The sequence below is a fragment of the Moschus berezovskii genome, chromosome 2, assembly GCF_049115385.1.
Source record: "Moschus berezovskii isolate FMDL1 chromosome 2, NW_MosBer_1.0, whole genome shotgun sequence".
NCBI classification, from domain to species: Eukaryota; Metazoa; Chordata; class Mammalia; order Artiodactyla; family Moschidae; genus Moschus; species Moschus berezovskii.
Window position 1 is genome coordinate 100,412,943 of NC_142461.1, and position 24,791 is coordinate 100,437,733.

A 24,791-nucleotide genomic window follows, 5' to 3' on the forward strand; every position below is an offset into this window, starting at 1 on the left:
AAACTATGGCAAGAACAGTTTCAATAAAGTGATGAGGGCACAAGACAGCTTATAACAGTTTGAGACAGGAAATGTAATTAGTAAATAAATTGCTATATCTCTTTATTATGCTGAACTGCGTAAAACTGCCAATACTTAACCATTGTTTGACCTATAAAATGGAATTTTCTTATGGTTTAACCTAATATATGTATTAATTTATTAGCACTGTTTTCAAGAAATTTAATATTAGAGTTAGAAAATAGAAAAATGAAATAACAGAAGTTTTCAAACTCTCAAGGCTATGTGTATGTGTGTTTTTAACAGATATGGAAACTACTTTAAGCCTTCTTATTCTGACATGAGAAAAATGTGCCTACAGTTAAAATATCAAATATGAGATTTGTGAATTGTATTTCAGTAGTGGAGAAAAACATTTTAACCAATCAACCACATTTCTCAGCATCAGGATGGTTGCAAAAGAACACAATTTCTAGCTCTTGTCAGAAGCAAAAGTTATCAGCTGTTTTTACACGTTAGATTCTCTTTCTCTAAATCACAAAATGAGGACTGTGCTTTTATCTACAACATCATCCAAAATTTTCTGAGAATTATGTTCTGATACATTATCTGGATATTTTAACAGCCCTCCTCACTGACTTTCCATTGGCATACAAGGATTGGATTCATAATGATCTGAATTTACATTTCAGATGAGTAAAATATACAGATCATAAACTCTTACAAGTTGATAGCTCACTTAGCCCTCAAAAGTGATCCAGTTCAGTTTTTTTACAAAGAACAAATCAGAGCCTGCTGCTAAGTCACTCCAGTCGTGTCCGACTCTGCAACCCCATAGACGGCAGCCCACCGGGCTCCCCCATCCCTGAGATTCTCCAGGCAAGAACACTGGAGTGGGTTGCCATTTCCTTCTCCAAAACATGAAAGTGAAAAGTGAAAGTGAAGTTGCTCAGTCGTGTCCGACTCTGTGTCACCCCATGGACTGCAGCCTACCAGGTTCCTCCATCCATGGGATTTTCCAGGCAAGAGTACTGGAGTGGGGTGCCATTGCCTTCTCCGAAATCAGAGCCTAATAGAGGTTAAATTAATGACTTTCCCTAGGTCGTACACCAAATAAGATATTAAAACCCTGGTCTCCTGGTTCCTAGTCTTTAGTACTATTTCCACTATGTTATAATACGACACCTATTTTTCTTTTCTGTTATGTAAGACAGGCCCATCTAATTTTACTTTTCTTCTTTTCAACTAAAGTTCTGAATCAGCTTATCTTGATAATTATTGGGACAAGAAGCACAAGGTTGAAATGGCTCTGTAATCAAAGAAACTCCTTGGCTAAGAGGGCAGATTCTACTAGAAGCATGCGGGGACTTCACCGCTGTTCCTTTTTCCCCACCCCCTTTAATTCCTGGGGCTCTCTTTTGTTCCTCTAGCTCAGTTTCAGACTATCCAGCCTTTTGATCCCCACATTTGCCTTGCCTTTAATATTGAACTGCCTGTTTCTGCTTCTGACCCACAGCCCTGCCTGCCTTCTGGTATCCTCTTATATCTTGGTTTGTGCTTAACTGATTTCTTGCCGGTTGTTTCATCACTTAGCCTTGAGCCCTAGCTTTGCTATATTCTTGATTTTCTTCATAATAGATTAAACTCAATTATAAATCTGAGATACATGGAAAATCAACTGTGAATTGCCTGGCATCTGTGTGGAACCCCAGATTCACTCTGCAACTTGGTGACTGGAATTTGAAATTATTTCCATGGGTCACAAAGGAAGCTTCCTAGATATAACTGAACTTTGTTGTGTAAATTGGTTATGTCATCTTAAGTTACAATAAGTCTAAAATGTAATTTTTAGTACTGTAGTAGACTTCATTTTTAAAGCAGTTTTAAGTTCACAATGAAATTGAGCAGAAAGTATAAAGAGTTCCAGGCAATTTTTTTTTTACATTGACTAACTGTAAAGAAAACTTTATTATGATTTATGTTACAAATGAAAGATCTATTTTTAATTTATCTTTTGTGAAAATCCACTCAGGAGGTGGCTAAACTATATAACTATGCCAGTTACTAATTTATTGTCTCTCAGCTCCAAATCTACCCTTCATTGTCTGCTCTGTGAAAATAGAGATGGACCTTGAAACATTTCTGCTTTGCAGCTGGCACAGTGCTTAGCCATGATGGAAAAGGGTGCTGGAGGGATGCTGAAGAAGGAAAGGGCTTTCCTTCCTACTTTCTCTGTTTACTCCTCCTCCTTGCTCCTGCTTCACGGCTGCCAGCAGCACTGGTGGGGTACTAGGGCTGCTGTGGAGCTCACTTGTGCACTGTGGGCAGTTTCCCATCAAATTTCAGAAGTACTCTCATGGTCAGATTCCCATCAAGTCTTGGAAGCCTGAGTATCACAATGCTTGACTTCCAGTTTTGACATCCTGCACCCAGGTAGAGTGGTGTTCCTGCTTGCCCATGACTGAGAACAACTTCTGGATGAGCCCATTCAAGGACTTTCCCACCACGTGGCAGCCCGCAACCACACCTTCTACAGTGAGATCTGAATCCCAATTGTGGAGAGGAGAGGCCACACTTCCAAATTTGTTTCTTCCATGAGAATCCTCCTTCAGCCCTGGGACATTCATCAAACTTCTCTATATTCTTTTACATTTAACCGAGACTTTTTTTGGTTAGAGTTAATAATTTTTTATCTTAAACTTCCCCTATTCAAAATACTATGTTGTCTCTGCCCCTTCACTGACCTTGAGTGATACATTAAATTAGGGAAAAGTAATTTTAACTTTTCAGTGCAGTAAATCCTCATAAAATGAGGAAACGATCTCAGATGTCCTTTCCAGCTCCAAAATTACATTATTCTAGGGAATTCAAGGTTTTTCCTATATCAAATACCTCTAAAGTATAATAAAAGGAATACCACACAGCACAGTATGATTGTGTATTTTCTTTCTCAGCCTCAGTCATAGTAAATGGGTCTCCCTTTTCCTCTGAATAATGGTTTCTTTCTTCTAGGTCAAAATATTAAGTCACTGCAGCAGCCAGTATTATTTCACACACACAGTGGGCAATCAAATACTATGAACTTCTCTGTGATGATTTTAACTAGGAAGCTATCTAAGGAACAAAATGGAAAACTAAAGATTCGTGTATGAATATAAAAGTTTAAAATATATTATAAGTATCACTTTCCAATTTGTGAATATAAATATTGTAAGGACATATTAAGTACAGAAAAATGCTCCCTCTGATATTATTTATCCTAACACATTATGGAAGATTCCATTCACTTAACACATTACAAAAGACTTCTAATACCACACAGTTTACTTTTTTTTTTTTTTTTACCTTTCTCTGTCTTTTACTGACTGTTCAGCCATTAATTTCTTCAGTTCTTCCAGATGGCGAAGATCTCTCATTTCCATTTCCTGCCATTTCTGTTCTTTATCAGCCCAGTATTTTCTTATCTAATGTATAAATATCACATAAAATTTAAGTTAACAACAGAAATATAAAAACAAGGAACAAAGTTATAACAACATTATCCATTGGTTCATATAGCAAAGACTGAATTTAAATGGCCCTTCATGTTTTTTGGTCTGCCTACAATACACTGACAACAGAAAAAATAAGTTAAAACATGAAAGTACATGTCCTGAGAAACTGCATAGTTTAACAGTTTCTAAAGTGGAAATGGAATATGTGCTCAAGACCTGAAGTTTTAATCTATGGCTAAAATAATCAACTTTCAGGGAACCACAATAAAAGCATATTATTGTCTCTAAAGTATATGATCTACCTGTTACTCAAGAATATTTTTATCCTCTTATGGTAATATAGTCTTTAACAAATATAGCATTAAATCTATTTTTACTTTAAAAGCATGAGTTTATTTATGCTAATGGATAGGAGGATATTGAAAGCTTTATGCTTCTGGGGATGTGGCAGGAGATAGGTGGGAGGAAGGAGGAAAAGAAAAAATTAGCAGGGTTGTGATAAATAGTAGTTCTGACTTATGTGGTAAAATGAAGGACAAATTTATCAAGCTCAAATAAAGTGAAAGTACTGTCTCACTAGGCATGTTTTACCTCCCTTTTCTGGGAATGGAGGCAGCAAGAGAAAACCTGAAGCACACATAAGCTATTTTCAGAGGGCTGAAACCATTATTCCCCTACTGATGGGGCAACTGAAGTTTAAGTTTAATTGACAGAGGACCATTCAATGACTGGCCTGCCATGGTGTGTCTGAGTCAAGAGACTGCTGGTAAAAAACAGAACCTTAATGGTGAATGGTAGTAAGTTACTACCAGCAGAGGGGCTTTCGTAAAGGTTGGGTTAAGTCTCATCCCCAAGGTGGCATTTTTCTCTTTTGAGAAATGAATATGAAAAGCTAAGTGGTTTTCAGACTTGCCCAGCAACGTGGTCTCTGACCCCTGGAAGAACAAGAAGAGGCATCCCAAGTACCATGGTCACAGCCACAGCAACTCTGCAGCAGGCCTGCAATACCAGCAGCCACAACAGCAACATCCACTCAAGCCTTAATGAGTAACTGGATGGCTCCAAGGTAAAGTGATTCTACACCAGACATGGTTGAAATCTGAATTTGGGGAGAACAGAGATGAAGCTAGAAAGGTAGCAGCACCAAAGATGGAAGGTGAAAGAAAGGGTAGGAAAGGGAGAAAAAGGAACACTGACATGTTTCAGAGTCCCAGCTGATAAATGCCTCAGCATTCTATTAGTGCCAGATACAGAAATGTTAACAGCCATTATATTACCTCCCTCTGGGTTTATAACTGATCTTTATTTTATCCTTCGTACTTTTCTGTGTTACCTTATTTTGTGCAGTGAATATATATTTCTTTTATAATCAGAGAGAAAAGAGATGCTTCAAAAGAACAGACATTGGATTACAGGCCATTTTTCTCTGGGTTCTGACCATTGACAATACTGCTTACTCCCACCATTGACCTTGATGGGAAGTCAGTGGTCCTTTTGCCGACAATCCCTTGAGAAGAAGTGGACCAATCCCAGGTTGCTGGTATCTTCAGATCACTGTCACCATCTGGTTCAGTGGCCTGTGCAGGCTCTGGAAGTGTGTCACACCTGAGGCTTTTTGGCATCTCAGAACCAACTATTTCCATCCTTGACTCTGGTATCCTCAGCCTTTGCTATAGCTAACAAATCACTCTCTCTCTCTCTCCCCCTCTCTCCCTCCCTCCCTCCCTCCCTCCTGTCTTGACTGAAATTCTCCTGAGTGAAGGATGCTTTTCTTACGAAGCCTTGTTTGCCAGGAGTCTGGGGAATCGTTTGAACATTTTCCGTCTTCTTAATGGCTACTTTGAGACCACGATGCTGTCCCTCGCAGGTACAATGCTTTCTTCGTTTGATGTTTACACCATCTGGCTGTATTACCCTCTACCTAGCCTTATCACTGGTATGTGTGGACTTACAGGTCACTCTCAAATATTCACTGAGAATTCAGATATATGAGCCACACGGGCCTTGTCTAGAAGAACTCCTTCTACCTTCCTAGTTGACTTCTGTCTGAAGCCCCTCTGACTGGCTAACTCACAGATGCATGACTTCCTCCATTCCAGTGAGCCACCTCCCCTCCAGGATTCTACTATCATGGAGAATGGCTCCAATTCCAAGAGCTTCAGTTATAGCCATTTATCTTACAACCAGACTTACGACCCCTTCCCCATCATCCTCTGTGTTCTGCTTGTATAATTTTATTCCTCTGGTATAAGCCTCACCACAAGGCTTTGCTAATTAGTATACTTGTTCCTCTGTCCCGGTAGACAGCAAAAACTGTGATTTATTATCTTCCACACTTCCAGCAATAACTAAAGTGTCTAGGAGGTGGAATATACCTAATAAACGTGTGATTGATGAAAGAATTACACGACTTTATAAACTGGTACCAAATTGATGGTTTCAGTTGAATCTTTATTGACAATCAGCATTCCTTTTATGAACTCCTGGCCAGTGCTTCTCAGCTGCTCATGGTATCATTTGAAAGCCTGTTCATTATGTTAAGTTCCATACCCGCCTCTACTTCTTTGCTTTTATCAGAAGAAATGGAGATCCTAAAAGATCATTTCCTTGATGTCCTGCTCCTCAGAGGAAGTGATGTCCTTCCTTCTTTCCAAAACTTAACCCTCACCTGGGCTCCATATCCCATTCTCCAATTCTATCTCTATAATCTTTCTCCATCACCTACCCTTTCTTCCCTTGTAACTTCAACCTCTTGGTCTTTGCTTCTTCTTTCTCACGTGAAAATCTAAACAAATCTTACTCATTAACCAAAATTGTTAAGTACTTTCTTTACACACCCCAAGACTGTAGCACCACACCCTTCATTGTCCCCTTTCAGTCAAGAATATTCTCCTCCAATTTTGCATCTATTTTAATCCTCACCCATGATGTTTCTACCTCTGCCTCCACTCCAAGTGACTTCTTCTATCAGTGACTTCCCAATGATCAAAACAAATTCATTTTATGTAGTCTTATTCTTTTTAGAGTCTCTGTATTTGATTCTACCAACGCTTACTTATAGTCTTAAGAAACTACTGACTTTGGCTTTCATTTATTCAAAAAATACTCATTGAGCGTCTACTTTAAGCCAGATACTGTGCTATGTACTTGGTATATGAAGCTTAAAAAGAAATAAAGCCTAGGCTTCAAGGTTCTGAGAGTTTCTGGAAGAGAGATAACAAGTAAATGAATGAAAAGAATATTATGTTAAATTTTAGGGAGGAAATAAATATGGCGATAATTTAGAAATATCTGGGAAGAACTATTAGAAAGCATAGTTTTAAATGAAATTTGGATTAAAATTTGGAAGATGAGGGTAAGGAAACAATTAAAAGAGATGAAGAAGACCACTGAAGGAAGTGTGAGTTTTGGGTGCAATAGCATTGAGTGAGAATGACTTTGCACTTGTTCAGAATTGGGAAGAAACCAGTGCAGCTGGAACAGGTGGTTCGAATTTAAGCTGGAGGTGAGTTTGGTAAGCTAGATGGTGGGTAGATTAGGCAAGGATTTAGTTCTGAAAAAAGACATAGAAGAGTTTAAAGCAAAGAGTGATATGATGAGAGTTGGACTGTGAAGAAAGCTGATCGCCGAAGAATCGATGCTTTTGAACTGTGGTGTTGGAGAAGACTCTTGAGAGTCCCTTATACTGCAAGGAGATCCAACCAGTCCATTCTAAAGGAGATCAATCCTGGATGTTCATTGGAGGGACTGATGCTAAAGCTGAAACTGCAATACTTTGGCCACCTCATGCGACGAGTTGACTCACTGGAAAAGACTCTGATGCTGGGAAGGATTGGGGGCAGGAGGAGAAGGGGACGACAGAGAATGAGATGGGTGGATGGCATCACCAACTCTGTGGACATGAGTTTGAGTGTACTCCGGGAGTTGGTGATGGACAGGGAGGCCTGGCGTGCTGTAATTCATGGGGTCACGGAGAGTCGGACACGACTGACCGACTGAACTGAACTGAACTGAAATTTTTATTTTATTTTATTTTTAGCAGAGCAGGATTTTTATTTTTATTTTTATTTATTTATTTTTTAAAATTTATTTTATTGGAGGCAAATTACCTTACATTAATATATTGGTTGGTTTTGCCATACATTGACACGAATCCGCCCCGGGTGTACATGTGTTCCCTTTCTTGAACCTCTCTCCCACCTCCCTCTTCCCCATATCCTCCCTCCAGGTCATCCCCGTACACCAGCCCCAAGCATCCTGTATCATGCGTCGAACCTGGACTGGTGATTCATTTCACATATGATAATATATATGCTACAATGCCGTTCTCCCCAATCATCCCACCTTCACCCTCTCCCACAGAGTCCCAAAGACTGTTCTATATACCTATGTCTCTTTTGCAGTCTCATATACAGGGTTAAGGTTACCATCTTTCTAAATTCCATATATATGCATTAGTATGCTGTATTGATGTTTTTCTTTCTGGCTTACTTCACTCTGTATAATAGGTGTGACTTAAATTTTTAAAAGATAGCTTGGGCTATTGAGTAAAGAATGGACAGTAGAAGAGCAAAGGAGAATGAGAGACCAAATAGAATAAAGCAAAAATAATCACTGGAATTCAGGAAATTAAGAATTCAAATCTAAAATGTTCTTTTGAGTAGAGTCAGAGTGCTTATTGAAGGATTAGATATGCTAGTTGAAGTTAAAAAAAATCAAGGATAATTCCCAGGGTTTTGGTTGAGCAACTGGGTATATGATGGTACCAATAACTGAGATGGGAAATTAGAAGAATAACAGGTTCAGAAAAGAAAGCCCGGGGCTCATTATTAAACATTAAACAGTTGACATGCATGTATGACATTTAAGTAGAAATTCCACATAAACATCTGGAGGTAGACAGATGGGTGGCTCAGGAGAATTCAGGACTGGAGATCCAAATTAAGGAGATACCCTCTTAAAATTGTATGATGCCAAGGGACTAGACAACATCTGTAGAGTGAGAACATAAATAGAAAAGAGAAGGTGGTCGTGCACTTTCATGTTTATCTGCCTTTTGCAGTTTTATCAACCAGTATAACTTTATTTTCCTCCTCTACTTGTCAGTTTTACTCTACCATTAAGACCAGAACAAATGCCATCTTCTTGAATCTTCTTCTGAACCCTCTAGGAAAGATGTTAGCTCAAACCTTGGCACACCACTGGTCCTTAATTAAGATTTTTTTTACCCTCACTTCTTTGTTCTGCCTTGTACTCTTTCATTTGCTTTCAGGAGGGACTGCCACTGCCATTGTTATTGATCTATCTGGGCATTTACTACATGCCTGGCATGCTCTGCCCTGCCTTATTGCCTGCTAAATCCCCCTGTCCATCATTTAAGACTCAACAATAGCATTGCTTTCCCTGCCTTCCTCCTTTCCCCTCTTCTCCAGACATAGTTAGGCACTATTTTATGTCTCTTTAGCACAGTACTTTCCATATTGATCTGCATTATTCACCTTTGTATGCCTAGGACATTGTATCATGTCTGACACACAATAGGGCTTAAGTGATCATCGCTAAGGTGAGTGGAAGCATTTTCTGATCTCTGGTCTGAGAATAACAAAGTTATGGATGGGAACCAGGCCAGCAGTTTTATTTGCAGGGTGGTAAAGTCTGAACTAAATACTTCCCTAAGGACAGTTCCATTCACTTTCCATCAGTTAATAAGAGCAGGAAGTGTGTGTCATGAAATACTGGCTGTGCAAGTTTCAACTAAAGTTAAGATTAAGAGTATTTAACTCGCCCTTTTGGACATTTTTTGAGATATAGGTTGTAAACATACTACTTTTTAGACTTTTTGAGTGGTCCTTACAGCTTTCCAATGATAGGGGAATCAGAAAGCTAGTGCACAGGAGACAAGTTGAATTTAAACCTTGTTTCTTCTAGACTTGCAGACGAAATTTCTTGAAAAAGTTTTCTTTTCTGAAAACCGAAATGTGCCCTCATTATCCTTCATTTCCTCTTGTTATCTTTGGTTCTATTGGATAGTCCTTTTTCACAGTCCCACATTTTGTTCATTTTGGTAAAGTTAAGCCACTATAAGTATAAACAAATTTAAGAAACTATTCTCTATATAGATTTATGAGCGAAAGTAATGTTGTACTGTCTTTTCAGAGTGTTTAAGTGGTTCCAAGCCACTCCAGTACTCTTGCCTAGAAAATCCCATGGATGGAGGAGCCTGGTAGGCTGAAGTCTGTGGGGTCGCTAAGGGTCGGACACGACTGAGCGACTTCACTTTCACTTTTCACTTTCACACATTGGACAAGGAAATGGCAACCCACTCCTGTGTTCTTGCCTGGAGAATCCCAGGGACGGGGGAGCCTGGTGGGCTTCCGTCTATGGGGTCACACAGAGTCGGACACGACTGAAGTGACGCAGCAGCAGCAGCAGCAAGATACTTTTTATATCCCACCTTACTTTTGTAATCTTCCAAACAATTTGTTTCCTATTAAAAACTCGACTAGTAAACATGATGCTTATGGTATTAGAGTATATCAGAGTTTAATTTTAAAAATCTTGTGCTAATATTACATAAACATTCAACTATAATTTTTTCATTTCTTCAGTCCAAGTTATAATTCAGCATGGAATAAAAATTTCTTATTTACACATAGAAGGGTTTCCCTTGTAGCTCAGATGGCAAAGAATCTGTCTGTAATGCAGGAGACCTGGGTTGGGAAGATCCCCTGGAGAAAGGAAAGGTAACCCACTCCAGTATTTCTGCCTGGAAAATCCCATGGACAGAGGAGTCTGGAGACTACAGTCCATGGGGTGGGTGGCAAAGAGTTGGACATGACCAAGCAACTAACACTTTCACTTTTCAGACATTAGAAAGTCAGGGCTAAAGCATTATAGTAGGAACAGTTTAGTCTCTGATTTCAAGCAATCTATGTGATATTGAATCCTTGAACAAATAAACTTCCGGACCTTGCTCCTAAGTCATTAAAAGGTTTCAATGACTTACTCAGGAGGAGGTCATAATTTTTAACCAGATAGACAAAACACATGAAATATGAAGTGAAAAATATCCAGTTCCATTCCTCATAAACCACTGAGGTAAAACAATTTTAATTTAATTTTCTAAGTTTTCATTTACTTAGCTAATTCCTTGCATCTTTTCTACTTTGGCCTAGAATATGCACTGCCACACACACACACACACACACACAAATGTGTTGTTGCTGTATATGAAAACATGACAGGACCTCTTAATAAAAAAAGTATTTTTTTTTTTTTACTTTAAATTTTCCCACTTGTTTCACATGATCCTATAGATCATGTAGATGATCCTATATCACATAAAATCACCACCAACAGAAGTCTGACTCATTTCTATGCAATATATTTGACAATCATCTATATTTTGCCACATAAATTTTCATACATTTGTGTGAACTTCTGAAAGGTAAGGAACATGCTTTACACTGCAACATTGATTTGTAACCGGTAGTATCACATCTTGGAGATAAGAGGTATACAAGAGACATATTTGCTAAATTACTCCAGTGGAAAATAATATGGAAAGGCAACATTGTACATAGCACTTTTCTTGTATCAATTCATATAAATCCAAACCTATTAATAAAGCATCCAGATAGATAATAATGACAGACCATAGACATGAGTGAACCAATTTGTTTAGTTATGTTGGGTATAGAGGTACATTTAATGCCAGCAGAGCATGGGAACATGATACTTCTCTAAGTCAAATTGTCTATGGAAGCCAAATTCAAGGTTTTTTGTGCTAAAGATGGACCCTTGGTCACTTCCATCCTTAGAACCTTTCAACTAACATCATCTCTTCATCCTTTATAGTATAGAGATCTCTGTGGGCTTTAATCCAGGATGTGCTGAAGCTTCTGAGCAAAAAATTAGCCTCAAAAGAATTATTTTGCAGGACATTCTTTATACAAAGATGGGACAACTCTCTACATGGGTAAAAAATCAAAGCTAGTTCTTTGGTTTTTAAAATAGAAAATCAGTTTTTACACCCTCCTGCCTGGTTATTTGAATATAATGGATCTCCTTTCAGTCTACAGTTCAGACTATTTGTATTTCAGCTACTGCTTTCAGCATCTTGAACATTTTTGTCACCAATCTCCAATCTGATAAACTAGAGCATCTACCATTAATGAGAGGGTAAACTGTCATACTCTTTTTGAAGAATAAATAGGGAAATAACTAGCAAAAGTCTTAAAAATTAAAAAATGAAGTTTAAGAATTAATACCAGATACCTATAAAAGATTTATATATAGGTATATTCATTCCAGCCTTAAAACAGGCTGAAAAATTGGAAATAATATAATACCTCCCAAATACGAAACTGCTTAAATACAGTTATTCACACAATGAAACACTAAGGAAACACTAAAAAAATATGTGGTAGAAATACAGAGTAAAATATGCTAGATATATTGACAGATGGGAAAAATCAGGTTAAAAATAATATATGCAGTATGTATCCAGTTAAATTAAAATCCTGCCTGGTGGGCTACGGTCCATAGGGTTGCAAAGCTGAACATGACTGAAGCGACTTAGCACACATAAGGAAAAAAGAATACAAGAACGTTGTTATTAATCTTTTGCTAATGGTTTATAATTTGGGGTGGATTTATGGTATTTTGTGTGCTTAATTGCATTTTCCAAACTATCTACAGTGGACATAAAAGACTTCATAATTACAAAGGGATGTATTAAAAAGTATAGCCAAGAAAAATCAAAATTGAGAAGGAATATTTATGGGACATGACTGTTATTCATTCTGGAAGTTTCCAAATTCTATTCCTATGTCAAATCAGATGACAAAAATACTGTATATCCTTGTATATAACACTTTCTATATTTGTCACCTTGCATGCATCACTTTCCCTTTCTATAGAAAAGTTTTATAGAATTATGATTTAATTTTATTTTGAAGGCCTTATAAAGGTTAACACACTATTATACGAGAGTTGGTTTAGACGCAGTAAAACTACTGAAAATGCTTTTCCTTGGGCGGTTTGCCTCCCTCCCCCTGCCAGCTCCTGATGCGCTAGATGTTATCTATTATTAGCAAATAAGAACTAAATGCTTCCTTTTAACTTTACTCATGTTCAATTACAGCACCCCTTTTTAGTCTTGGTGTGCTGACATAACTATATTCCCATCCTCTTAGATTTTGTCTCTTATTCTCTTACTAATTTTCTATTTTAACGATTCCTAATAGGAAACAGATGGCACACTCAAAATTAGGATAAATCCAGAAGAATGTAATAAGGGGACGATGATAAAGAAGATTGGAATGCAGGGCAATCACAAGGGCTCATGTGGTAGCCAGGCTGCTCTACCCAGAGCCAGAGAAGAGCTTGTCAGGAGGCCTTCCCCATCTCCTGCATGGGGAGGGCCACCTGGCTGGGGCTGAGACCTTTGTTGGAGGACACGGCTAGTCAACACGACTCTGCAGGGTCAGGAGCTGTGAGAACAGCGGTCCCAACCTCACTTTCTGCTCTCATCTTCATCTGTAGCATTCCACTTCGACTGAACCCAACCAAAAGCCCAAGAATAAGGGAGCCTTCTATAAGACAACTCTCAGGGCCACAGAGCAGGATGGAGAGCAGACATGACCGAGTGGGTGGATATCTAGCACAATATTAGTGCCTTTATTATAAATCGTTCGGAAGTATATGGTTTCTGTATGTGTAATAACATGAACTTTTTAGGTGATGTTCACTTTGGTCACTTATGTGAGCATTTTTCCCATAGTTGAGCTGCCAACTCAAATTGGCAATAGCTATTTTCTGCCTCAATGTAGTCTTATGTCCCTAGAACATGATGAGCCAAGAAAGTATTCTGGGGTAAACACATTAGTTATCTCCCTCTTAATTGAAATGCCAGGTGGATTTAAAAATAACTGTGATATCTTCTTTAGGAGTAAGGTCTATTTTCAGTCTGGGCATTGGAATATTACATAATGATCATGTCATATGTTGATATTACTAAAATGAATTTGTCTGTAATCTTGTTTAATTTCTCTCTTTCACTATTCATTAAAAAGGGAGTATATATATTGAGGATGTTGTATTTCAAAGCCTGAAGTGTCAGGGAGAGTAAAAAGTGAAAAGTAATCAAACCTAAGAGTCATTCAATCATGACTTAGAGCTGAGATGATTTCAGCAATCATTTAATTCAAACACCTCATTTTACAATTGAGTAAGCAAAATCCCACAGAGCCTACATATCTTGCTCAAGGTCACCCACCTTGCTAGGGTCTCCTAGTTTGACATATTTTCCTCTATATCTCAGCATCAAAGTACAGTTGTATTCTGTTCATTCACTAAATTCACTCATTCAAACAATATTTATTGAGTGCCTTGTGTCAGGCACTGGAGATAAAACAATAAGAAAATGGACAAATTCCTCCTTTTTATTGGGCTCACATTCTAGAAGAGACAGTCAATAAGTAAATAAATAGATGTCAGATGAATGATAAATGCTAAGAAAAAAATTAAGTAGGGTAAATGGACACAGTATCAGGGAAGGAGGATGCTATTTTAAATTTGGTAATCAAGGACAGATGCTCTGTTTGATAAGATGACATTTGAGTGGGACCCTGAATGGAGTGAGTGAGTTATGCAGGCATCTGGGAGAAGACTCTTCCAGGCACAGGGAACAGCCAGTGCAAAAGGCTAAGGGGACCTGTGCTAGGGTGTCTGAAGAGGAAGAAGCAGGTTGTGATGGGTGGAGCAGGAGAAGTGATAGGGAAGTGGCAAGATATGAGATCCAAGAGATAGTGAATGCAATGCAGGGAATGATGTAATCTGATGTGACTTTTAAAAACACTGACTGCTATGTGGGAAATGGATGAAGAGGGAGGGTGGGAATGGAAAAGGAGGAGGCAGAGAAATTAATTAAAAGAGTAAGAGATTTATAATAGTTCTGATTTGAAACGTGGAGCCTTTGAAACATGACAATAGGTAAGGCATGACAATGTGAGTATAGGATGTAAGGGGGAGGGATGAGTCAAAATATCAAGGCTTTTGAACTCAAACTAGGGCTCTGGGACAACCTAGAGGGGTGGGGTGGGGTGGGAGGTAGGAGGGAGGCCCAAGAGGGAGAGGACATATGTACACCTATGGCTGATCTATGTCAATGTATGGCAGAAACCAACACAATATTATAATCATCCTTCAATTAAAATAAACAAGAACTCATGTACACCCGGGGCGGATTCATGTCAATGTATGGCAAAACCAACCAATATAATATTGTAAAATAATTAGCCTCCAATAAAAATAAATAAATAAAGAATTCATAAAAAAATAAAATAAATAAGAAAGAAAAGGGGCAGAAAAAATATATCAAGGTGTTTAGCACAAGCACTGGGAGAATTGTTTAGCACAAGCACTGGGAGAATAGGTTTCTATTTGTTGAGAAATGGAATGTGGAGGAAAGAGAAGGTTTAGAGGGAAAAGCAAGATTATATTTGATATAAGACAGTGAGATATGTGAGTTTGCAGTTCAAGAGAGAAATCTCCACCAGAGATATTAATTGGTAATTTGAGTCAGCATGTAAATTCATCTGAAGTATACTGGATCAATTGAGATCCCCTAGAAAGTTCCCCAAGGGAACTCTAAGACTTAGAGGTAGAATGGTGAAGGGGATTCATCCAAATTTATTGAGGATAACCCAGTGAAATAAAACAAAGAGAATGGCTCCTTAGAAGCTAAACATCAAGTTTTCTAAAGAGGAGGCAGTGATCACTTTCATCTTAACAGCTTATGTGAAGCGAGGAGTGAGAATTGACCCCTGAAATTAGCAACATGGAGATCACTAATGCCCTTGACAAGCACAATTTTGCTGGAACCAAGGGAGAAAATGGTTCCAGAGACAATGGGTGGGAAGAAATGAGGACAGTGTGTATAGGCTACAGGGGTGATGTGATTTTCTTAAGGGAGGAGGTGTGAAGTCAAGGGAGATTAATTTTTTTTTTAATAAATACACGTGAGAATGGTATATTTGTAGGTTAACAGGAAAGATCTAGAACAAAAGGAGGGGAATGGCGGTGGTGGGAGAGAGATTTGATGGCCTTGAGTAGGAGAGGGGGAATAGGATTCTGAGCACAAGTGGAGGGACTGGCCATAGACAGGGGCTGCTGCTGCTGCTGCTGCTGAGTCACTTCAGTCGTGTCCGACTCTGTGTGACCCCATAGACGGAAGCCCACCAGGCTCCCCCGTCCCTGGGATTCTCCAGGCAAGAACACTGGAGTGGGTTGCCATTTCCTTCTCCAATGTGTGAAAGTGAAAAGTGAAAGTGAAGTCGCTCAGTCGTGTCCGACCCTTAGCGACCCCAAGGACTGCAGCCTACCAGGCTCCTCCATCCATGGGATTTTCTAGGCAATAGTACTGGAGTGGCTTGCCATTGCCTTCTCCATATAGACAGGGGCACAAACACATAATGCGCTGTAAAAGAAGGAAAGGCAGGGAATGGGTGCAGATTCTGAAAGGCTGGTAAATGCAATACTGAAAGCCCGTGGAAATTCTCTTCTTGTGAAATAAAGTATCAGTTCAGTTCAGTTCAGTCTCTCAGTCGTGTCCGACTCTCTGCGACCCCATGAATCACAGCACGCCAGGCCTCCCTGTCCATCACCAACTCCCAGAGTACACTCAAACTCATGTCCACAGAGTCGGTGATGCCATCCAGCCATCTCATTCTCTGTTGTCCCCTTCTCCTCCCGCCCCCAACCTTTCCCAGCATCAGAGTCTTTTCCAGTGAGTCAACTCATCGCATGAGGTGGCCAAAGTATTGCAGTTTCAGCTTTAGCATCAGTCCTTCCAATGAACACCCAGGATTGATCTCCTCTAGAATGGACTGGTTGGATCTCCTTGCAGTATAAGGGACCCTCAAGAGTCTTCTCCAACACCACAGTTCAAAGGCATCGATTCTTCGGCGATCAGCTTTCTTCACAGTCCAACTCTCACATCCATACATGACCATGTGAAAAACCATTGCCTTGACTAGACGGACCTTGGTTGGCAAAGTAATGTCTCTGCTTTTTAATATACTATCAAGGTTGGTCATAACTTTCCTTCCAAGCATCTTTTAATTTCATGGGCTTAAAACAAAATTCACATCAAAATCATTAATATTTTTTTCAGTCAACTTAACAAAAGAACACCACACCAAGAAGGCAATGAAGCTGGGTGGTTTTTTTTTTAACCTGTTCAAAAAACATGTCTTATACTTGACACTTCAACTGTGATCAAACTATAACGGTCTGGTTTCTTGTACTGTTAAGCTAGAGTGGTTCATTAACCCAAGGAGAGAAATCCTGAGAGAATATTAATGAGAATAAGACAGACTGTACCTGTAGAACATGAAAGAACTACTCCTAGTAAGCAGACTACTGAAGAGATTTTAAATTAACAATTACCTATTTAACAGTTCTGAGTAAACTAGGACAGGATCAAAGCCATGAAAATGACCCTAAAGCAAATAGTTTGAAACCAAGTGTTCTTAAAATGGATTAATCACAAAATTAACAGTAAGCAGCAATCAGAGTGATGGGCAGCACAGCACAGTGTTTAATATCATGAATGATGGAGTTACACCTCCTGGGTTCAAATCTTAGCTGCACCTCTTAGTGGCTATGTGACTTTGGGGAAATTATGTTCCCTCTATGTATCTCTGTTTCATTATCTATAAAATGAAGATCATATTAATACCCACCCCTTAGGGTTATTAAGAAGATTAAATAAACACAGAACAGTGCCTTGCACATAGCAAGCATTGCATAGGTGTCTGTTAATTAAATCAAATCACCATGAATAATCAAGACCCAGCCAGAAAATGCAGCCAAAAATTGACACCTGGAGATAATTTTTAAGACTTTACTTTTAAAATTTCCTACTGGGAAATCTTTTACAGAAAAACAAATACATCTGCTTCTTGATCATCCTGGATATTTTTTCCCCCTCCATCTGACTTTTTCTTCAAATTGTATCCTGACAAAGATTAGGAAGAATCCATAATCAGTGTTTCCATGCTTACAAAAGAAATTCTAATAGAAATCTTCACTTTAAAAGATATGGAAACTAAAAAAGTGAGTCTCTTGTATTACCATCCTACCTTTCTGTCACTTACTGACTCAAATACCAAGAGCTGACTCTACATTTGGACTCATATTAGAAGGTCATAATCAGTTAATAAGTTCTGTTAATGTTCATTTCTAAATTTTAATGACAAATACAGAATATTATTATTTTAAAATTATATGATCCTTGATTTATTTTTTTTTCTCCCATACCACATTCATTTCTTTACTCATATAACATCATTCAGAGGACTGGTTAAATATTCAGAAGATAAAATCTGAACCCCCAAGTTTATTTTGGAGTCATTTCTACATGAAATATACATTAACTATCTTTTCCTTTTGACTAATATACTATCATGATAGTTAATTTACCTGCTAGATTTTATAGCACCAATATTTCAGGTATTTTATCAGGTTTCCAAATAAAAGACCAATAATTAAAAAGAAAAACACCTGCTTAAACTTTGTGCAATCACATTTCTGGTAGTTAGTAACTGAGCAAACTACAAAACAGAGGTCGGGAAGTCATTCAATAGATTGGTCCTCAGCCAGATGGTCCTCAGCTTCTCCTTCAGCTATAGTAGCAGGAGGTTCCTTTGCAAAAAAGATTGCAGTGAGAGATTTGGGTTGGTGGATTTTAGAGAAGAGGTCAAACTGGTGTTCAGAGAGATTCAAGAGACATTTTTAGGGTCCAAAGAGTATATAAAAGTTTTTACATTCTATATTCTTCATTTTATAAAGATGTAAAAAAGTGTTGTAAACCAATCCGAGACCTTTTCCTGACTAAAGGCCTCATGGTGTTTTTTTGTGTTTGCAACTCAGTTGGTCCCCAGTGGTATATTCCATAAACTGGCAGTATACCTTAAGTTATTTTACTCCAAGTGGGATCCAGTTAGATCAATTAATCTTTCTCTATCTCCCTCTCTCTCCCCTGCACCATCTTCATTCAAGGTTGAGAAAGAGTAGCTTGAGGGAAAAGGATGGAGGATCTGGACCAGGAAATGCTAAAGGCTCTTTTTCCCACTGCCTAAATCCCCAAGATCTGTATCACCCTCCTCTGCAACAGCAGAGAATTCACTGGAAATGAAAAGCAATCAGTCACAGATATTTGAAGGAAATTGCAGAGCACAGTTCCATATCCTGCAGTTCCCGTGGTGCACAAATGCATACAATAGCAATCAAAGGCCTAAACAGGAGAGAGAAGAATTAATAGAAAGAGAGCTGATGAACCCTTTTAGAGTCAGTCAGCGCAAAAATTTTGTATTCTAAGGCCTGAACTTTGACCACTTGTGGCAAAACCAATAACTTTCTTTGGCATAAGAGCATTCTTACTAGGAGGCAATCAGAGCAACATGGGCCAATGTGACGATGGATGATATAGGATGAGGAAATAAGAGAAGGTCTAGACATAAATAATGGCAAAGTCACTATCCTAACCACCCCAAGCTTAAACCCTCATCAATACCCACTGAGAGAAGCAGGAAAGTCACACTATAATTGTGCATGTCTATGTACACAAATATACACATTTGTATGTTCTGTGTATATGTGCATTTATATTTAATTTACTAAATATAGTTGGGCTTAATTTAACTAATTGAAAATTTCATGTATAGTTTAGTTCACTTTGTATTTTTAGTTTTTCTCTTTTAACCCTTTTGCTTTACTTATAAACTCTGAATCTAAAAGAAATTCTTCTGTATTATTGGGAAGGGTCCTAAGATGGTGGAGGAATAGGACGGGAAGACCACTTTCTCCCCCACAAATTCATCAAAAGATCATTTGAATGCCGAGCAAATACCACAAAACAACTTCTGAACGCTGGCGGAGGATACCAGGCACCCAGAAAGGCAGCCCATTGTCTTTGAAAGGAGGTAGGACAAAATATAAAAGATAAAAAGAGAGACAAAAGAGTTAGGGATGGAGACCCATCCTGGGAAGGGAGTCTTAAAAGAGGAGAAGTTTCCAGACACCAGGAAACCCTCTCACCGGGTGGGTCTGTGGCGAGTTTTGGAATCTCAGAGGGCAACATAACTGGGAGGAAAAAATAAATAAATAAAACCCACAGGTTAGGCGCCTAACCACAACTCCCAGCAGGGAAGTAGCCCAGATGCTTGCATCCACCACCAGCAAGTGGGGGCTGAACAGGAAGGCACAGGCTGCATTGCTTAGGGTAAGAACCGGGCCTGAATGCCCTGAGGACAATCTGAGGGAGCTAACGTGAGATAGCAACCCAAACCCTGGGATAGCCAGAGAGAAAAAAAAGAAAGAGAGAGAGAGAACTTTCCCGCGAAAAACTCTAACCAAAGGCACTGCCTGGCCGCTCACAGAACAAAGGACTGAGCAGATACCACAGGGGAACTAGCCAACCGCGGCCAGGCCCATCCCCCACCAGAGGCAGGCGGGTGACAGCCAGAGCCGGAAGGCAAGGGGCAAATTCGGCCCCAGAGACAGCATCCTCTACCAAACTGCGAGCAGGCTCCCCAGTTGCTAACCAAGTACCCAAGAACCTGAAACTGAGTGGCTTAGACCTGGGAAGTGCACGCAACCCAGGGCCCCTCTTAGACAGTACCTGTGCAGAGCAACCTGGAGCCTGAACAGTGTAGACAGGGAAAGCACACATGCAGTGAGTGGGGCAAACCTAGTGTGGCCCAGACACTGCGAGCACTCCCCACACATGTCACTGATATTTGTTTGCAGTGTTCCTCCCTCTCCGCAGCACAATTGAACAAGTGAGCCTAAATAAATGACCAACTTCGCCCCCTTGTGTCAGGGCAGAAGTTAGATACTAATGGGACTTGCAAACAGAGGAAGCCAAAATAAATGAAGAAGAGGGAACTGCTTTGGAAGTGACAGGTGCAACAGATTAAAACATTGTAGTTAGCACTGGCTACATTGGAAGGAACCTACAGACCTTGAGAAGAAGTATAAATTGGAACAAGGAACTATCTGAAACTGAACTGACCCCACACTGCCCGCAAAATCTCCAGAGAAATTCCTATAGTTTTACTATTATCATTTTTTAAATTAAAAAAAAATTATTTTTAAGTCCTCTATTAATCCTTTAATTTTCATTTTTATAACCTACTATTACCTTTCAAAAAAAACACCCTATTTTTAAAGCAAGCTTCATATATATTTTTTATAATTTTTGTGAATTTGCTTTGTTTTCTTAATAGTGTATTATTGAGCGTCTAACCTCTACTCTAGATTTTTAATCTTTGCTTTTTGGTATTTGTTATCAATTCTGTACCTTTAAGAATCCAATCTTCAGTACCCGTTTTTACTTAGTGTGTGATTACTAGCTTGATTGCTCTCTCCCCTTTTGACTCTCCTTTTTCTCACCTGCTGCTGCTGCTGCTGCTGCTGCGTCGCTTCAGTCGTGTCTGACTCTGTGTGACCCCATAGACGGCAGCCCACCAGGCTCTCCCGTCCCTGGGATTCTCCAGGCAAGAACACTGGAGTGGGTTGTCATTTCCTTCTCCAATGCGTGAAAGTGAAAAGTGAAAGTGAAGTTGCTCAGTCGCGTCTGACTTAGTGACCCTATGGGCTACAACCTACCAGGCTCCTCCATCCATGGGACTCTCCAGGCAAGAGTACTGGAGTGGCTTGCCACTGCCTTCTCCTTAGGTCACCTCTATCTCCTCCCTCCCCTTCTCTTCTCTACTTTGTGAATCTCTTTGGGTGTTCCAGGCTGTGGAGAACACTTAAGGAATTGATCACAGGCTAGATTGGTCTCTCTCTTTTTGACTTCCCCTCCTCTCCTCCTGGTCACCTCTATCTCCTTCCTCCCTCTTTTCTTCTCTGTGGAACTCTGTGAACCTCTCTGAGTGTTCTAGACTGTGGAGAGTAAATAGGGAATTGATTACTGGCTAGATTGCTCTCTCCCCTTTTGATTCCCCCTCTTCTCCTCTTGGTCATTTCTATCTCCCTCCTCCCTCTTCTCTTCCCCATGTAACCCTGTGAACCTATCTGGGTGTCCCCAACTGTGGAAAATCTTTTCACCATTAACCTAGAGGTTTTATCATTGGTGCTGTATGGATGGAGAAGTCTGAGGCTACTGTAAGAATAAGACTGAAAACCAGAGGCAGGAGACTTAAATCCAAAACTTAAGAACACCAGAAAACTCCTGACTCCAGGGAACATTAATCGACAAGAGTTCATCCAAAAGCCTCCGTATCTACAGTGAAACCAAGCTCCACCCAAGAGCCAACAAGTTTCAGAGCAAGACATATGAAGCTAATTCTCCAACAACACAGGAAAATAACCCTGAGCACAAAAATAGAGGTGGCCAAAAGTCATACCAAACCCATAGACACCTCAAAACTCACTACTGGACACTTCATTGCACTCCAGAGAGAAGAGATCCAGCTCCACCCACCAGAACACTGACACAAGCTTCCCTAACCAGGAAACCTTGACAGGCCACTCATCCAACCCCACCCACAAGGAGGAACCTCCACAATAAAGAGGAACCACAAACTTCCAGCATACAGAAAGGCCACCCCAAACACAGCAACCTAAACAAGATGAAAAGGCAGAGAAATATTCAGCAGATAAAGGAACATGATAAAAGACCACCAAACCAAACAAAAGAGGAGGAGATAGGGGGTCTACCCAAAAAAGAATTCAGGATAATGATAGTAAAAATGAGCCAAAATCTTGAAAACACAATGGAGTTAAAGATAAATAGTCTGGAGACAAGGAATGAGAAGATGCAAGAAAAGTTTAACAGGGACCTAGAGAAATAAAAGAGTCAATCAATAATGAATAATGCAATAACTGAGATCAAAAGCACTCTGGAGGGACCCAACAGTAGAATAACTGAAGCAGAAGATAGGATAAGTGAGGTGGAAGATAGAATGGTGAAAATAAATGAAGCAGAGAGGAAAAAAGAATTAAAAGAAATGAGGACAACCTCAGGGACCTCTGGGACAAAATTAAATGCCCCAACATTCGAATCATAGGAGTCCCAGAAGAAGCCAAAAGAAAGGCCATGAGAAAATACTTGAGGAGATTATAGTTGAAAATTTCCCTCAAATTGGGAAGGAAATAGCCACCCAAGTCCAAGAAACCCAGAGAGTCCCAAACAGGATAAACCCAAGGCGAAACACACCAAGACATATATTAATCAAATTAATGATGATCAAAGACAAAGAACAAATATTAAAAGCAGCAAGGGAAAAACAACAAATAACTCACAAGAGGATCCCCATAGGGATAACAGCTGATCTTTCAACAGAAACTCATCAAGTCAGAAGGGAATGGCAGGACATACTTAAAGTGATGAAAGAGAAAAACTTACAAACCTATTACTGTACCCAGCAAGGATCTCATTCAAATATGAAGAAGAAATCAAAGCTTTACAGACAAGTAAAAGCTCAGAGAATTCAGCACCAACAAACCAACACTTCAACAAATGCTAAAGGTTCTCTACGCAGGAAACACAGAAAATGTTTATAAACTTGAATCCAAAACAAGTAAATGGCAATGGGATCATCAGTTCAGTTCAGTCGTTCAGTCCTGTCTGACTCTTTGTGACCCCATGAATCGCAGCACACCAGGCCTCCCTGTCCATAACCAACTCCTGGAGTTCACCCAAACCCATGTCCATTGAGTCAGTGATATCATTCAACCATCTCATCCTGTGTTGTCTCCTTCTCCTCCTGCCCTCAATCTTTCCCAGCTTCAGGGTCTTTTCAAATGAGTCAGCTCTTCACATCAGGTGGTGAAAGTATTGGAGTTTCAGCTTCAACATCAGACTTTCAATGAACACGCAGGATTGAGCTCCTTTAGGATGGACTGGTTGGATTTCCTTGCAGTCCAAGGGACTCTCAAGAGTCTTCTCCAGCACCACAGTTCAAAAGCATCAATTCTTCATTGCTCAGATCTCTTTATAGTCCAACTTTAACATCCATACATGACCACTGGAAAAACCATAGCCTTGACTAGATGAACCTTTGTTGACAAAATAATGTCCTTGTTTTTTAATATGTTCTCTAGTTTGGTCATAACTTTCCTTCCAAGGAGTAAGCGTCTTTTAATTTCATGGCTGCAATCACCATCTGCAGTGATTTTGGGGCGCAGAAAATTAAAGTCAGCTACTGTTTCCCCATCTATTTGCCATGAAGTGATGGGACCAGATGCCATGATCTTAGTTTTCTGAATGTTGAGCTTCAAGCCAACTTATTCACTAACCTCATTCACTTTCATCAAGAGGCTCTTTAGATCTTCTTCACTTTCTGCCATAAAGGTGGTGTCATCTGCATACCTGAGGTTATTGATATTTCTCCCAGCAATCTTGATTCCAGCTTATGCTTCTGCCAGCCCAGCATTCCTCATGATGTACTCTGCATAGAAGTTAAATAAGCAGGGTGACAATATACTGCCTTGACGTGCTCCTTTTCCTATTTGGAACCAGTCACTTGTTCCATGTCCGGTTCTAACTATTGCTTCCTAACCTGTATACAGGTTTCTCAAGAGGCAGGTCAGGTGGTCTGGTATTCCCATCTCTTTCAGAATTTTCCACAGCTTATTGTGATCCACTCAGTCAAAGGCTTTAGCATAGTCAATAAAGCAGAAACAGACATTTTTCCTGGAACTCTCTTGCTTTTTCAATGATCCAGCAGATGTTGACAATTTGATCTCTGGTTTCTGTGCTTTTTCTAAAACCAGCTTGATCATTTGGAAGTTCACGGTTTACGTATTGCTGAAGCCTGGCGTGGAGAATTTTGAGCACGACTTTACTAGCGTGTGAGATGAGTGCAATTGTGCGGTAATTTGAGCATTCTTTGGCATTGCCTTTCTTTGGGATTGGAATGAAAATTTACCTTTTCCAGTCCTGTGGCCACTGCTTAATTTTCCAAATTTGCTGACATATTGAGTGCAGCACTTTCACAGCATCATCTTCCAGGATTTGAAATAGCTCAACCGGAAATCCATCACCTCCACTAGCTTTGTTCTTAGTGATGCTTCCTAAGGCCCACTTGACTTCACATTCCAGGATGTCTGGCTCTAGGTGAGTGATCACACCATCATGATTATCTGGGTTGTGAAGATCTTTTTTGTACAGTTCTTCTGTGTATTCTTGCCACCTCTTCTTAATATCTTCTGCTTCAGTTAGGTCCATACCATTTCTGTCCTTTATCAAGCCCATCTTTGCATGAAATGTTCCCTTGCTAT

General features: G+C 39.6%; 1 protein-coding gene across 1 annotated transcript in view; it reads right to left on the reverse strand.

The window, feature by feature from the left end:
* CCDC148 (coiled-coil domain containing 148) overlaps positions 1-24,791 on the reverse strand; it is a 269,382-nt gene that overhangs the window by 103,915 nt on the left and 140,676 nt on the right. Inside the window, exon 12 of the mRNA XM_088842480.1 lies at positions 3,346-3,464. Coding sequence (XP_088698606.1) covers positions 3,346-3,464 — 119 coding nt within the window. The remainder of the gene's footprint in view (positions 1-3,345; positions 3,465-24,791) is intronic.